Consider the following 16,502-nt stretch of genomic DNA (forward strand, 5'->3'; position numbering starts at 1 on the left):
CAACATGTCCTCAGCTTTAACAGTAGTTGCATATTTGAGCCATTCTGTATTTTTTACATCAATGTCTTTGAAGATAAAATTTTACGTCTTGGGACACCTGGATGGCTCAGTTGGTTAACTGTCCACATTCAGCTCAGGCTGTGATCTCGTGGTTTGTGAGTTTGAGCCAACTGGAGCCTGCTTTGGGTTCTGTGTCTCCCTCTCTCTGACCCTCCCCTCCTTGCAAGCGCATGCGTGTTCTCTCTATCAAAAAAATAATAATAAACATAAAAAAAAAAACCACTTCTCCATCTCAGAGGTCCATATACATTCCTTCTTGATTAGTTTTACGAAAAATTTTTACTACAGATGAATTCGTGTATTTTAACATGTCAGAAAATTTAAAATACCATACCAAATACCAATAATATTTCCCATTTATTTATTCACTTATTTAGTAGCTACCTAACAACTTATAGTAAAATGACAGTTAACCAAAGTCATAATATTTCTTTTTGTTTTCTTTTACAGACTTTTTCCCAGGCATCCTTTAAAGTTTTTTCATGGCATTTATGTTTTAAAATAAAAGACATGAGTCCTTTCTCTTCTAAGTGGGTACTAATTTAAAGTATGTATTCCTAGGGCGCCTGGGTGGCTCAGTCGGTTAAGCTTCCCACCTTTGCCTCAGGTCATGATCTTGAGGTCCGTAAGTTCAAGCCCTGTGTCAGGCTCTGTGCTGACAGCTCAGAGCCTGGAACCTGCTTAGAGTTCTATGTCTCCCTCCCTCTCTCTGCCCCTCCCCTGCTCACACTCTGTCTCTCTCTCTCTGTCTTAAAAATAGAGAAACATTAAAAAACATTTAATAAAGATTAAAAAAAAACAAACCTGGCACACCCCAAATATTTTTTAAAAATAAAAAAATAAAGTGTGTATTCCCCCAGTAGAGGGTTTTACATGGAACTTTTGGATTATCTGTTTTATAAAGGACCCTTTCACCTTGAAGTCTCAAAACTCATACGTAAAGAATACGCTGAAAGTTCTAACGCCAGAACTATGTGAGGGTTTTTTGTTGTTTTTTTTTTTAACCAGTATCCACAACTGATCAGTTTCCAGATGAGGAGTATACGTTGATATTTGCCCACTTAGCTTAATTAGAAAAATCTTTTTTGTGTTCTGCTCTACCTAGCAATCCATACTAAATATTGTGATTCAGTGATGGTCATTGTTAGTGTTTGTTTTAAAAAAAGAGAGAGAGGCGTCTGGGGGGCTCAGTCAATTGAATGTTCAACTTTGGCTCAGATCATGATCTCACAGTTCATGGGTTTGAGCCCTGTTTCCGCCTCTGCTCTGACAACACAGAGCCTGTCTCCCTGTATTGCTGCCCCTCCCTGACTGACTCTCTCTCTCTCTCTCTCTCTCTCTCTCTCTGTCAGAACATAAACACTTTGTTAAGAATTTTTTAAATGTTTTTTTTAAATGTTTAAAAATGTTTATTTTTTTTTTAGAGACAGTGTGTGAGCAAGGGAGGGGCAGAGAGAGAGAGAGGGAGACATAGAATCCAAAGCAGGCTCCAGTCTCTGAGGTGTCAGCCCAGAGCCTGACGCGGGGCTCGAACTCACAAACCGTGAGATCATGATCTGAGCTGAAGTTGGACGCTTAACCATCTGAACCACCCAGGTGCCCCCGAACAAAAATAGTTTTTTTGTTTGTTTGTTTGTTTGTTTTTTAATTTATTTTTGGGACAGAGAGAGACAGAGCATGAATTGGGGAGGGGCAGAGAGAGAGGGAGACACAGAATCGGAAACAGGCTCCAGGCTCCGAGCCATCTGCCCAGAGCCTGACGTGGGGCTCGAACTCACGGACCGCGAGATTGTGACCTGGCTGAAGTCGGACGCTTAACCGACTGCGCCACCCAGGTGCCCCCAAAAATACTTTTTATACTTAATCTTTTGTCTTAAACTCAGCTGTATTTCAAAATGACATCATTAGATGTTCTAATAATCTGATCTTTTTTTTTTTTTTTTTTTCTACGTTTATTTATTTTTGGGACAGAGAGAGACAGAGCATGAACGGGGGAGGGGCAGAGAGAGAGGGAGACACAGAATCGGAAACAGGCTCCAGGCTCCGAGCCATCAGCCCAGAGCCCGACGCGGGGCTCGAACTCCCGGACCGCGAGATCATGACCTGGCTGAAGTCGGACGCTTAACCGACTGCGCCACCCAGGCGCCCCTCTGATCTTTTTTTTAAAGTTTATTTATTTATTTTGAGAGAGAGAAAGACAGCTCGAGGAGGGGAGAGGCAGAGAGAGAGAGAGGGAGGGAGAGAATCCCAAGCAGTCTCCACACTGTCAGCGCAGAGCCCATTGTGGGGCTCCATCTCTGAAACCCTGAGATAATGACCGGAGCCGGCATCAAGAGTCCGGTGCTTAACCTAAACCTACTGAGCCATCCAGACACTCCTAATCTGATCTTTTTTATGTGAAAGGATTAATACTATCTATACACTTCCGTCTTAATGCCTTTAAGCAGATGTGGTTCTTGGAACCATAACAGAGAGGAGCCTGTGTTATCAGGGTGATGAAAACTATTGTTCATTACTAAAAGAACATGTACTTAGTTTATTTCCCCTACATCAGGGAGAGAATATAAATATTGCTCTAGTGATCTAGCCATTTTGATTTTAAAACCATGAAAAGATTAGATACTATAGGTACTCTGCTAAGATGTTTTGGGGAGCAGTTCAGGTACTATTATGTCAGGGGTGGTACCAGAAAAAGGTTGTAAGTATGACATGTTACTGTTGCTAGTTTACTTGGAGAGCATTCACCAAATGTGGTTGACTATAAGCCCCTCCACCATTTGTTACATCCTTCAGACTAAGCTTCACTGCACATACTTCAAGACATTGTCGTAGAGGAATAACTGAGGGTGAGCAAATTACCTGTGTTGAAATTGTGCTATACTTTTAAATCTTGTTTTTGCCAGGGTCGTTAGCTTATTTCATTTATGACACCAATTGTAAGTTTAATGAGTACTCCTTTGTTTAAAAAATTCTCTGGTATCTGTGATACGAATGAAATTACTTCTCTGACATTGACATAATCAATCTATATTTGTCCTCAAAGTATCTCTTCCAAGGAGAAGTTAATCTTTATGCTTAAAACCTGTGGGGCATCTCCACAGGTTTAAATTAAGTTCTGGTTTAAATTAAGTTACGTGAATTTGTTGTAGTAAAGTCATGAGAAGACTAAAGCAGACTGACTGTATGGTAGTTAATGTGCTAAGTCTAATCTCTTTCTTTCTGTATCCATTTTCCTTCTCCGTATCAGCTACTTAAGTAGATCATAGTTAGCTTTTCTTATTTTGAGGTTACCTACTATTTATGAAACAGCTACTCAGAGTCCTTGCAAAGAACACAGAATCTGGTATCAGTGACGTAAACTGTGATTGAAAAATTAAAGCTACTATATCTGTCTTGATACATCAATAAAGTTTATATGCCTTTCCCTTTTTTTGTCTCTGGATTTGTTGCGTGTAGCAGTACCTCTTTCAGAGAATTTTAGATTTCTTTTTATTTATCTCTTTTGTTTGCTGCTTGCTGTTTGGCTTGTCTGTAGATTATGGATCTCACACCGCCTACCTATGCTACACTGCTTTCTTACTTTCTTTTATTGCTCATTGGTTTCATTTCTTAGAAAATGAATAAATACTAGCAGTGTTAACAGCCTGAAGCCGCGTGTAAGCTTTTAGTCGTTCTATCAGGGTCATTTATTGTCTGTGTATTTTCCATCTAGAGTCTATCTTCCTTCCTCTGGTTAGTATGATTTTGGTTATTCTTTTTATTTTTAATTTAAAAATATCAAGAGAGCTGAGTCAGTGAGGGTCTCATCAACATGAGAAAACCAGTAAGAATAGATTGATAAAATGTTGACCTGTTTACCCTGTTCACATTTAAATGTAAATCTTAACATTATTTACCGTATTTCAAGATCACTGACTGCCATTTCTACCTTCCCAAACTTCTGGGAATCTAAGAACCTCAGGTTAGAAACTGCTGGTCTGATTCTGTTCCCCTTACAGCCCTGCCTTCTTCTCCTGTTATCAATTCTCTATAATCCCACCGAACTGTGGTTTTCATTATGGCCACTGAATGTAATTTTCATTTTTCTGGTTTTGCTTTTTCTTTATGCTATTGTTTCATTTTCCTAGATTTCTTCGCCCATTTTTTCTCTGTGCATCCAGATCAGTTTCATAAACTGCTGCTGATTTTCCCCACCCTAACGTGTTGTCTCATCTCAAATGGTAGTGTTTGTTCTGTAGTTCATATACCAGTTAAATGTCTTTCTTGTAACATTCTTTTTTATTGTTCTCTTGCCTATTATTTGTCTTTTATTTTAACATTCCACATGCTTGTGTCGTGTTTTCCCAACTAGATTATAAACTCCCTGAGGGCAGGTATGATACTTTACATTTCTTTGTGTTTATCCATTGCATTTAGCACAGTGTTACCTAGTTTGTAGACAGTTTATTGATTTGATTTGGTTTTAATTATGTTTAATTTTAGATTTTTTCAAGTGAATGGGCATTTTAAATTAAAACGTAAACAGCTTTTTGCTTTGTGTCATATTTGTGTATTCAACTAATATCCAGTAATCTTTAGCAGTTAATTGCTTTAGATCACTAACTTTGTGGATTTTCCATACCGGATTTTTAATCCCATTTGGGATATTTCTGGCCAGTCTGTTACCATGAAATTTTTGTTTGTAAAGTAATCATAATGTTAGTTTGAATAAAAGATTTTGAAAGGTAAGTTACCCCAAGTATAAGATGTATGATAAACCCAAAAATAAACAAACGTGGAATTATCCACATCATTGCTTTCCTTCTAGCTTTATTCTTACCGCTAGTTTAGATAATTAAGCTGACCTACTTTAATTCTTCCTGAAATCAACACAGTCACTATTGGTTTTAAAGTTTTGATAAACATTTAAGGAATGATTCATTAAATTATAACAACCATTTTTAAATGCCATTATTTTGATATTTGTGAGTAGTATAAAACTATTTTTCATGACTCATTAACTGCAATGTGGACTGCAGGGGTTTGTTACCACTGTCCTTAAGTAAGTAACTTGTTTCATTTGTATCTAGAAGCCACAGAAGAAGTTTCTCTGGATAGTCCAGAAAGGGAACCTATCCTCTCCTCAGAGCCTTCTCCTGCAGTTACACCTGTGACCCCTACTACACTCATTGCTCCCAGAATGGAATCAAAGAGTATATCTGCTCCTGTGATCTTTGATAGATCCAGGGAGGAGGTATGGGAAAATGTTTCTATTCTAGATTGAAATGTAAATAGTAAGCTTTTTGTTCCCTGCCCAGCATCACTCTCTTGTGAGGCGTCTCTAATCAAAGCCATTTCAACATTTGGGGAAAAACGTATTGGACTAAAGAAGTCAACTGATGTGGCTTCTAATCTTATCCTCATCACTTTTTAACCCAATGACTTGGGCACATTACTTTCCTTCTTAAGGATTTTGTCATTTGTGATCTCACGATGGTAATGTATGACTCAGGGTTTCTTTGTTGGTCAAATGAGAAAATGTTTGAAAGTGCTTTGAAAACTTTAATAAAGTGACCTTTTGAGTAATTTTATTTGATGAATCCTGCAGTAAATGTTAGTGGTTATGTTGGCAGGGTGCAGAGTGGGTTGTGAGTGGAGAGGAAGCACAAGAGGGCCTACAGGCGTGTAAGGGTGGTGTTTGTGGAAGTTTCTGAGCTATTTTTTTAGGGTTTCTGATTTATATACTTGACCTTACAATTCAAATAAGGTTTAGTTTTTTAAAAATCTGTACAAGAAGACAACTTTGGGGAAAAAGGGGTTATGGCTAGAAAAACTAACTTTTAGGTAATTTTAGGCTATTAATATTACTCTAAAATATTTGCAAGATTTAACAAATTTCTGTGCTTTTTTCTTGAGAATAACCAGACTTGCCTGCAGAGCTGCTCCTAGATTGCTTATTTACAACGGCATTAAAAAGTGCTTCCCTGCAGTCTCATGCGGTTACCATTTTTCCTACTTACTGCTTTATAGTCCTTTCGTTGTCTTCAGGAAGAATGTGTATTTACTGGGTTATTAGACAAATCATGGTGCTGAAGATTCTAGTGTAATTATTTCTACTGATAGGTAGTGTGCTACGGGCAAAAGTAATGGCTACTTCCTCCTGGTCATTAAAGACTAGAGACAACTTCAGAAAGTGCTAGTATTAAAAATCATTAAGGTGTTAGTTTAATAATGTGAATCTCAAGATTCTGTATATAGAACAAAGAAAACTTCGACAGTACTCTTCCAGAAGACTAAATCTGCGGAGGTGTGAGAACACAGGCTTTCTGTAACTTCTCCAGATGATCCTTTTCCTAGTTTCTGTACGTGTGTGTTGTGAATGTGTGCACATGTGTGTGTGTGTTTTTTTTTTAATATTGTCAGGAAATATGAAAGCTTTTGTTTTTCAGAAATGGAACGCTGAGTGGCTTTTTAAATTGTTTTGACACTGACCCTAATAAAAGATCGTGAAAATTAAAGTTATTAGTGTTAGAACAGTCATCTAAATTGGAATCTTTAACATCAAAAAAGTTATCTTTTCTAGATTGAAGAAGAAGCAAACGGAGATGTTTTTGACATAGAAATTGGTGTATCAGATCCGGAGAAAGTCGGTGAGTCAATATTTAGTACACTTTAATTTCGTTCTTTTTGATAAGTACCTTGGTTGTTAATATGCTGTTTTTCTTAAGTGCAATGTTAACAGTATTAAAATGGTACTTTCATTTTTAAGCTTCTGGGGCTTTTTACTCTAAATTTTACTTTTTTACTCATTTTACTTTTTTCAGCTTTATTAAATTATAATTAACAAATGATCGTATATATTTAAGGTATATAGGATGCTGATTTAATATATGTACACATTTAATATATGTATACAATAATACCACAATCAAGTCAGTCAACGTATTACTTCACATAGTTACCTTTGTGTGTGTGTTAAGCTTATTATTTTTAATAGTATTGTTTGACTTTTCTTGTAGGTGATGGCATGAATGCTTACATGGCATATAGAGTAACAACAAAGGTAAGCCTTTGCTCCTTCACAGAAGTAGTAAGCCCTCACCATGTGTAGTATGAGATTACAACATCCTGTCTTTACACAGGTTACCATCCAGTGAAGGTTTCATATAAGTAGTTACATGAGTTATGGTTTGTTAAGTACAGTATTCTGTAAAGTAGAGGTAAAGTATTTTGCATTTTGTATGTAGGGAGGAACCTAATCTAGACAAAGATAGGGGAAAATGATGGGCGAGAGAGGTTCTTGGAGAAAGGAGAAGAATGCTTGCTCCAGGCAAAGCGATTTGCTTTTGTAAAGGCCAGACCTCCAGAAAACAGTGTGCTTTCTGGGATCTGCAAGACGTGGTACCTGATTGAATTGTTCGGCAGTAGCCTCCCTGTATTACCAGCAGCCACATGAAGGAACTTGGGTTCGTCCTGAGTATAATGGAGAGCAACTGAAGAGATTCAAGCAAGAGTGTGGCACAATTAGATTTTTCTTTTAGAAAGATCTCTCCGATTCCTAATTTGGGAGGGCAAAGTATATATAGGTCAAGATTTCCAGTTAATTCCATTGTCGTTTCTAAAGGATTGTAGACCTTCGGATCTTAAAAGAGACAAAGAGGATCTGCAGCATTCCTAGCTGTGAGAAGTAATATTTTATACTAAAGAGTAGATTCTGGGGATGAACAAAATAATGGCTTCCTGAGTTGTGTAGGGAGTAGAATCAGTAGAGCTTGGATGTGCAGAGTGAAAGAGAGATGCCTAAGTTACCGACTAGAGGATCTCTGTGGTTGTGTCAGAGTGATCTCAGAGAAAAGGCAACACAGAGGGAGCAACACAGTTTTTGGATGGGGGTAAAGAATTTGTTAATTCATTGAACAGATATTTATTAAACACTTAATTGTGGGGTCTGGCTCGTTTCCAAGCACAAGAGTTTATAATAGGAAACAGTACAGACACGTGCCCTTCCCACATGGAGATTATGTTCCAGCAGGAGATGTGGTGAACTTGAGGTGGCAGTCAGATTTAAGTGGAAGTGTCCCTTGGGCATTTTGATATATTGGACTGAAGCTCAGAGGAGATCTGGGCCAGAGGTAAAGATTTAAGAGTCATTGACGTAAATGTAATTAGAGTTGATGAGATGAGTCAAGGATAGAATAAAGCAAACATTTTGTCCTTTTAAGTCTCTGTAAAAACAAAACAAAACAAAACACAACGTATAATAACGTAGGAATTTTTTTTTTTTTTTTTTTTTTTGGTTAGAAATGTGTATTCCACATTAGTTAGCTACCCTGTGGTCTTTTGCAAAGTAAAACGTGTGTGTAGGTATACATATGTTCACAGGTTTATGTGATGCTAACTTCTGAACAATTGCTTAGTATTCAAAATTTAAAATGCCTCTTCTTCACTTGTAGACTTCTCTTTCCATGTTCAGTAAGAGTGAATTTTCAGTTAAAAGAAGATTCAGTGACTTTCTCGGTTTGCATAGCAAATTAGCAAGCAAGTATTTACATGTTGGTTATATTGTGCCACCAGCTCCAGAAAAGAGTATAGTAGGTAAGTATGAATTAAAAAAAAAAAAAAAAGTTACTGCTACTAGTTCAGTTTTAAACTACCTAGATTATTAGGCTACCATGATCATTTATTATCAGGATAAATTATAGTGTCTGGCAATACTGAATTTAATAAACATTCCATTTATGATAATCATTCATCAATTAAGAATGTATAAGCTCATACTTTTATTTTCTAACCTCTTAGGATTTTTATTTATATAGGATCAATTTAGGATTTGATTTATATAACGATGTTAAATATTGGGTCTGAATTTGCCAAGTTGAAGACAATCAAACCCTAACATTTTACTAAGTAACATTCAGAAGATACTTAATATTGGTAGCATATTAACATTATTCTAAGGAATGAAAGTATTTGGGTTTCAGCTATTCATTGTCCAAAAACAAGATTTGATCCAGTCCAGGTCTTATAAGAGGTATCATGTTAGTATATTCCATACCTCAATTTAATGTTTAAAAACATTTCTACCTATACAAGTAATAAAGGCTTAGTTAAAAATCTGTAGAAGGGAGCAAGCACCTTTTGGTTCTCTTGGCAGAGCGTGCAACTCTTGACCACAGGGTCGGGAGTTCAAGCCCCATTTTGGGTGTAGAGCTTTAAAAAAAAAAAAAAAAGAATATGCAGAAAATTTCAAAAGAGGACAACTTACATTGTCCCATTAAAAGACATGTCATCTCTTAAAATTTTGTGCTTCTTTTCTCAGTGTTTTCAATTTATTGTGAAAATATTCAAATTGAATTTTGCTGATCTTTAAATTTTTGTTTTTACTTTTTAAAAACATTTTGTTTGAAGAGCACTTCTGTTGGTATCTTTTATGACTTTGAAACCTGACATATTTAAATGCATTTATTATATTCTCTGAGTTTTTTTATTATAAAAAACTTTGTAGGGGCACCTGGCTAGTTCAGTTGGTAGAGCATGTGACTCTTGATCTCGGGGTTGTGAGTTCAAGCCCCACGTTGTGGGTAGAGTCTACTTTAGAAAAACTTTAAAAAATTAAGAATATCAATAAATTAAATTTTTGTAAGGCAGTGTAAGTTTAAGTGACAAGAGTGGCTTGCTTTTTGTTTTTAGTTTTCCAAATCTCTGATATCTGGCTTAATAGAAAATAGCTATGTTCTTATATCTGCTTCTGCTTCAATCTGTTGTGATATAACACACCATATAACCTTTGTAAAATTCTGCTGAGCTTTCCTAAAAGGATGAGAGTAAAAAAGACAATAGTCTAGTATTATTATGAAAATAGGCTTTTTGGTACACCCTTCCCCGACACCTGTCTGAAAAGGGGTCTCAGAAACCTTTCTTGTATTCTGACTGTATTTTGGGAACTGCTGACCTACTTCATAATCTTATTTCTCTTATCTTTAAAACTTTGGCAGTGGTATCTTCTGGCATCCTGCTATTTATATGGATCTTAAGTTTCCTGTATCACAAATTATTTATTACCTTTTTTTCTTTGATTAGGTTGTGCAACTATTTTTATATATCAAAAGAGGAAAAATAAATTATTTTTCTCATTTTGCTGGCTAACATGCTAATCCAGTCTATAAACAATGAGCAAAAAAATTTTTTTTGAAAAAGTAAATTTTAATGCCAGGTTAATTGTTTTAAGCTAATATTTTGCCTTAATGATCTTCAACCTTCCACAAATTGTTACAGCATAATAAATAGTATGTGTAAATTTAAAATAGAAGTTAGAAAGTAAATCTTAAGAGCATCCTTTTCTGATGTTGATTCTCACAGGCTTCAAAAGGTTATTAGGGGACAGTCACACGGTTATGTTTGTATTAGGCATACACGTGGCCAAGATTGCCCATTACATTGTAAGGTTATCAATTAAATTATAGGCATAATTAACATTTATTGAAAGTTACTGTGCTAAATAATTTCCAGGAGATTCATTTAACCTTCACAACAACTTTATGAAGTTAACTTAGTGTTGTCCTTATGTAATAGGTGAGGAAGGTAAGGTTCATCGAGGTTACATAACCTGTCGTGTGCTATATTTATTTATATACTACTTTATTCCAGGAATGACTTGAGGCAACTACATATATAATGCAGTTAAAAAAATATATGTGCACACACAGGTACACACGTATGTGCATGCACACGCACATATGTGTACACGTGCACACACGTGTGCACACATGTATGCACATACATGTGTGCACATATGTGTATATGTGTGCTTGCATGTGTGTATACATATACACATATACATATCTATACGTATATAGATATGTGTATATATATCTAAAGAAAGAAATTAGCAGGAAAAATAACCATAGTCAAACAGTAAGATGAAACCAAGTTAAATAGTTTCTTTAAAATGTACGTGTGGGGCGCCTGGGTGGCTCAGTCAGTTCGCTTCTGACTTTAGCTTAGGTCATGATCTCACAGTCTGTGAGTTCGAGCCCCACATCGGGCTCTGTGCTGACAGCCTGGAGCCTGCTTCGGCTTCTGTGTCTCCCTCTCTCTGCCCCTCCCCTGCTCATGCTCTGTCTCTCCCTGTCTCAAAAATAAATTAAAAAACATTAAAAAAAAATTTAAAAAAATAAATAAATAAAATGTACATGTAAAGTCTGAACAATTACTAAAGGTAATTACTAAAGGTGGGTAACAAATTTGTTGTGAACTTCCTGGCAGCCAAGCAAATACAGAAGCAGTCATTTTTTCAGATTGTCTTACCAGTTTTTTAAAAAACAAAACAAAACTCAGTTGGTTAAGTGTCTGACTTTTGGTTTCAGTTTAGGTCCTGGTTTCACAGTTTGTCTGGGTTCGAGCCCTGTGTCAGGCTCTGTGCTGGCAGCACGGAGCTTGCTTGGGATTCTGCCCCCTCCTCTCTGCCCCTCCCCAACTGGCTCGCAAGTGCACTCTGTCTCTGTCTCAAAATAAATAAACTTAATAAAATAAAAATTTAAAAAGTGAATAGGTTGTCCACAAAACTGTTGATATATGGGAGGCCCTCTTAAGTATACAGCCAGTGGTTTTCAACTAACAAACACTTAAAGTGGAGGCAGGAGAAAAGGAATTGTAATTTGTCGTCTTTGCTGAAAAGTTAGAACTGCCCCTGAAAGCACAGGAGTCTTCTCATTAGCCCACAGGTAACCTGTTTGTAAGATTAGTTAACTGAAAACCACTGTTTCACTAAGCTTTTAGAAAAGAACAACAAAGTTGAAAAGTTTTAAGAGTTAATTGGTTAGAGTAAGTGTTTATTTGCTCTGGTGGCCCTTAATAGTTACCTCTAGCATGAACAGTAGCATGAAGTAGCATGAACAGAAAATCCTTAAAGGGAAAAATGTAAAGAACTTCATAGTAAGATTTTTTTTGAGGGAAACAATATGTTATATCAGTAACACCCCACTTTTAGTGGTCCATTCATGGCGGATAATTTTAGGTGTTTGAGTTTTCTTTTTCAAACTTGTATTTCAGAAGAATTAATTATGTTAGGCAAAACATTCATAGATGATATGTTTATTTACCAGATGTACCAGCCTGAATAAGAATTACATGGTTTTACATAATCTATTTTTAATAGCTTTGTTGAGATGTAATTTAAATGCCATATGATTTATCCATTTAAAGTGTGTAATTTGGGGTGTCTGGCTGGCTCAGTTGGTAGAGCATGCGACTCTTGACCTTAGGGTTGTGAGTTCAAGCACCCCATTGGGTGTAGAGCTTACTTAAAAAAAATAAAGAGCGTATAATTCAATGTGGTATATAAGGCTTTTAGTATATTCAGAGTTGTGCATACACCACCACAGTCAGTTTTAGAATATCTTTTTAAATAAATTTTTTTAATATTTATTTTATTTTTTATTAAAAAAAATTTTTAATGTTTATTCATTTTTGAGAGAGAGAGACAGAGCATGAGCGAGGGAAGGGCAGAGAGAGACGGAGACGCAGAATCCAAAGCAGCCTCAAGGCTCTGAGCTGTCAGCATACAGCCCGACGTGGGGCTCAAAGTCATGAACTGCTAGATCATGACCTGAGTAGAAGTCGGATGTCCAACTGATTGAGCCACCCAGATGCCCCTCATGTTTATTTATTTTAGAGAGAAAAAGTGCACATGGGCAGGGGAGGGACAGAGAGAGAGAGGATCCAGAGTGGCTTCTGTGCTCACAGCAGAGAGCCCACCACGTGGCTTGAACCCACGGACTGCGAGATCGTGACCTGATCTGAAGTCAAATGCTTAACCTACTGAGCCACCCAGGCGCCCCCTCGTTATTAGCACTTCCCGTCATCCTCTAACTCCCCCAACTCCTTAGGCCTAGGCAGTCTTTAATTTATTTTCTTTCTCTCTAAATGTGCCTATTCTGAATGTTTCATGTAAAGGAAAATAAGTGGACCTTTGTGACAGGTTTCCTTCACATAGTATTTTTCTTTTAAGAGAGGTAGCAAGCAAGGGAGATGAGAGAGAAGGAGAGAGAGAGAGAGAGGGCGTGTGCACACATGCATATGAGCCTGAAGCAGGCTCCACACTCAGCACAAAGCATGACCACCAGGCCTGACGCGGGACTCAACCCTGGGATCGTGACCCGAGAGTCAGACACTCAGCTGACTGAGCCACCCAGGCGCCCCTTTCATAGCGTATCTTTAAAGTTCACCCATGTTGTAGCATATGTCATTACTTCGTTGCTACAGAATTGATTCTGAAAGAAAAAAGCACAAGGAAAAAAGAAAAATATGCAATTTGATACATTGTTGTTAAAATTTAAATTGCCAGTACAGAAATGATTAACATGATTTTTTATGAAAGTGTTTGTTGTTTCAGCTATTACAAAACTAGCTATAATAAATAAACAAGATGTTTTTAGACTCTACAACAAGGAAAATACTTAGCACACTCATGGATTATACTCCCATTTTTCTAGTCCCCAAACTAAAGAACCTTAATTATTACTCATAAGAAATGAAAATAGTAATTGAGCTTAAATTTGCTAATTTGAATGTCTTTATGCATATTGAAATGCAAACACATTTTAATTTACCATGAGTGTAATATGTAACAGATAAGGAATGCAAATAGAGTTTAGAAAACTGCAGACACAGCTCACCCTCTGCTTTATCTGGTTTCATGTTATGCGTACTTAGCAAGATGAGATGTTAATATATGATGAGTTATAATTTCTCTAAAGTATGATACTGGTTATAAGTTTAGGAGCTCTTTTTTTTAATCACATTCAAATTTAAAGTGTATTTTAGATTATGAAGGAATGACTATAAAAAAACTGTTTCAAATAACAAAATTATCATGAGTCTCATCGAGTGTTTTTTCAAAGGCATGACCAAGGTCAAAGTGGGTAAAGAAGACTCGTCATCCACTGAATTTGTAGAAAAACGGAGAGCAGCTCTTGAAAGGTAATTGTAGACAGCTATGCTTTATTACTGTCATGTTTTTATTTCAGTAATAATAAGTCTAATTCCATTATATGGCACAACTATATTTTAATGTTTTTTTTTTCCACAGTACCATTTCATGGTTCTACTAAGAGTGCTTTAAACTTTTATTAAGAAAATTACTTCTTTCAACAACACAGTACTGTGTTCTGTTTTCGTTAATCATCATAGTGGATTAGTATTTAGCAAATAGTGTGTCTAATAAAATAACACCTACTTTTGTATCCTGTGTTGTAAGCAGGAATATAAAGGCATTAGTTTGTTGGGGATAGAATTAATGTATCATAGGGGCACCTGGCTGCTTTAGTTGGTTGAGCATGTAACTCTTGATTGTGGGGTTGTAGTTCCAGCCCCACGTTAGGTGTAGAGATTTGTGTGGCACCTGGGTGGCTCAGTTGGTTAAGCCTCTGACTACAGCTCAGGTCATGATCTCCCGGTTCGTGACTTCAAGCCCCGTGTTGGGCTCTGTGCTGACAGCTCAGACCCTGGAACCTGCTTCAGATTCTGTGTCTCCCTGTCTCTTTGCCCCTCCCCTGCTTACACTCTGTGTACGTATCTCTTGCTCAAAAATGAATAAACATTTAAAAAAATTTTTTGTAATAAAATAAGATCTATTTTTAAAAACATAGCTGTATTTTGCATTAGGAGTAAGGAATGGCTAAGCTTGTAAAAAGATACCATGAAACTTGTGAATGGGAAGAAAGAAATGATAAAAAATATTTGGATTTTTAATATTTAGTATTATTTAGGTTCTAGGAAGTTTTACCCATATTCACATTCTTTGTTGGATAATTTGGCTCACTATAGTTCCATTGAATTATTACTTGGCTAGGAATGTTATTAAACACAATAAAAAATTAAGTTTGTGCTCCCTCCTTTAATTTTGCATAATTGATTTTGACTTGAGTGCACAATTGTATGAGTCATTTATTGAGTTGACTGTATGCTTCAAGTCTGATACATTTGCCCTACCTTACTGCATAGTACTTGACATGTTTCCTTTAGTTTTGAAGGGTTGTCTTCAATGTCACAGACCAAATGAGTTACGGATAGGAGGAACCCATTCCCAGGATCTTAACATTTATTCCTTCCTTGCTATGCTGAAAATTAAGAAAAAAATTTTGAAATTATCTTAAAGCCCAACTTTTAGAACGTAAGTTGGTAATCACCTAGACATAGAAATTTTCTAATTTCATAGGGTGTTTTTGCTTGTTATTTTAATTGAATGTGCTTATTCTTTATTTTCTCTTTTGGCTTAAAATCAGTAGATGAGGTGGATAGGACAGATTTTAAGAAATAGTATGTCTATCTCCAGGGTGCACATTATTATTTAAACTATTTTTAAGTCACTTTATTTTGGGGTCTTATTAATAAATTGTTTCCATTTTAACAAAATGCTGCAGTACAGTCAGGTTTGAACAATTTACAGTAAGAAAGCGGACTATGCAACTTATTATTACAGAAGTCTTAAAGGATGAGATTGTGCCTGTGAGAAAAGCATTTACTCAGGAAAGGATTAAATTGTGTCCAGAGAAGTTTAGGTTAGGCTTTAGAATTGTTTCTGTTGTGAAAGAGGTCACAGACCAAATGTTTTTAAGAGTAAAGGTAGATAATGTTCTGCTTCGATTTCGCTTAGTTCTTCCTGAAAGTGTAACCATGACCCTTTGAGAAACCTTTCAAGTCCTATTTTTCTATGAGTAAATTTGAAATGTTTCAGATGGCATGCTTGATAAGGAACTTAATGAAGATTTATTGTACCAAGGACATATAATTTGATTCTATATTCACCTTTCTCGCAACTTGAATGCATTGCTTAGTACTTACCATAACATCATGTGGTATGAAACATTGAGGAGAGTTGTAAGGAAATACTGGGATTTGATCTAGTGGATATTTGAAAACAGTTTCTTTAGTGAAAAATGTTACTTGTTAAGTGCTACCCTAGTGGCTATTGCAGTAATAATAATAATAAACAAAAGAAACCATATACTATGAGGGAAAAGTTCATTTTGCATTAAAAAATATGACTAAAGAAAATATAGGTATAAAGAAGCAGAGGAATTGGGATGCTTTTTCTAAAGGGAGTTTTCTGTGGCATTTCATAAAATTTAAAAATTAGAACAGGCTTATCTGTGGGATGCCTAACCTAGTTTTAATCTAGTGGATCAGGGAAGTAGTTTTCTTTGTATATACTATGGTAATAAATTTGTGTATTTATTTGTTCAACTCAGAAAATTTAGATTTTGGTCTTGAATGAAAGGATGAACATCTGGTGTTAAAATACAGGAAGAGAGAGGGAGTCGTTAAGAAAGGGATTCTCCTGGGCCACCCACACTCACTAAAGTAAGCAGAAAGTACTTTTAATAAGAGTTTCTCTAAGATCACTCTCTTGGTTTTCTTGAGAGTGCTTCACGTTTTATGTTAAGAGCATATTGACTTTATTT

At 36.1% G+C, this 16,502-nt stretch overlaps 1 protein-coding gene across 1 annotated transcript in view; it reads left to right on the plus strand.

The window, feature by feature from the left end:
* SNX2 (sorting nexin 2) overlaps nt 1-16,502 on the plus strand; it is a 57,752-nt gene that overhangs the window by 21,528 nt on the left and 19,722 nt on the right. The window contains exons 3-7 of the mRNA XM_030317148.1: nt 5,130-5,293; nt 6,623-6,689; nt 7,059-7,102; nt 8,493-8,634; nt 13,941-14,019. Coding sequence (XP_030173008.1) covers nt 5,130-5,293; nt 6,623-6,689; nt 7,059-7,102; nt 8,493-8,634; nt 13,941-14,019 — 496 coding nt within the window. The remainder of the gene's footprint in view (nt 1-5,129; nt 5,294-6,622; nt 6,690-7,058; nt 7,103-8,492; nt 8,635-13,940; nt 14,020-16,502) is intronic.

This window comes from Lynx canadensis, chromosome A1 (genome assembly GCF_007474595.2).
Source record: "Lynx canadensis isolate LIC74 chromosome A1, mLynCan4.pri.v2, whole genome shotgun sequence".
Classification (NCBI taxonomy): Eukaryota; Metazoa; Chordata; class Mammalia; order Carnivora; family Felidae; genus Lynx; species Lynx canadensis.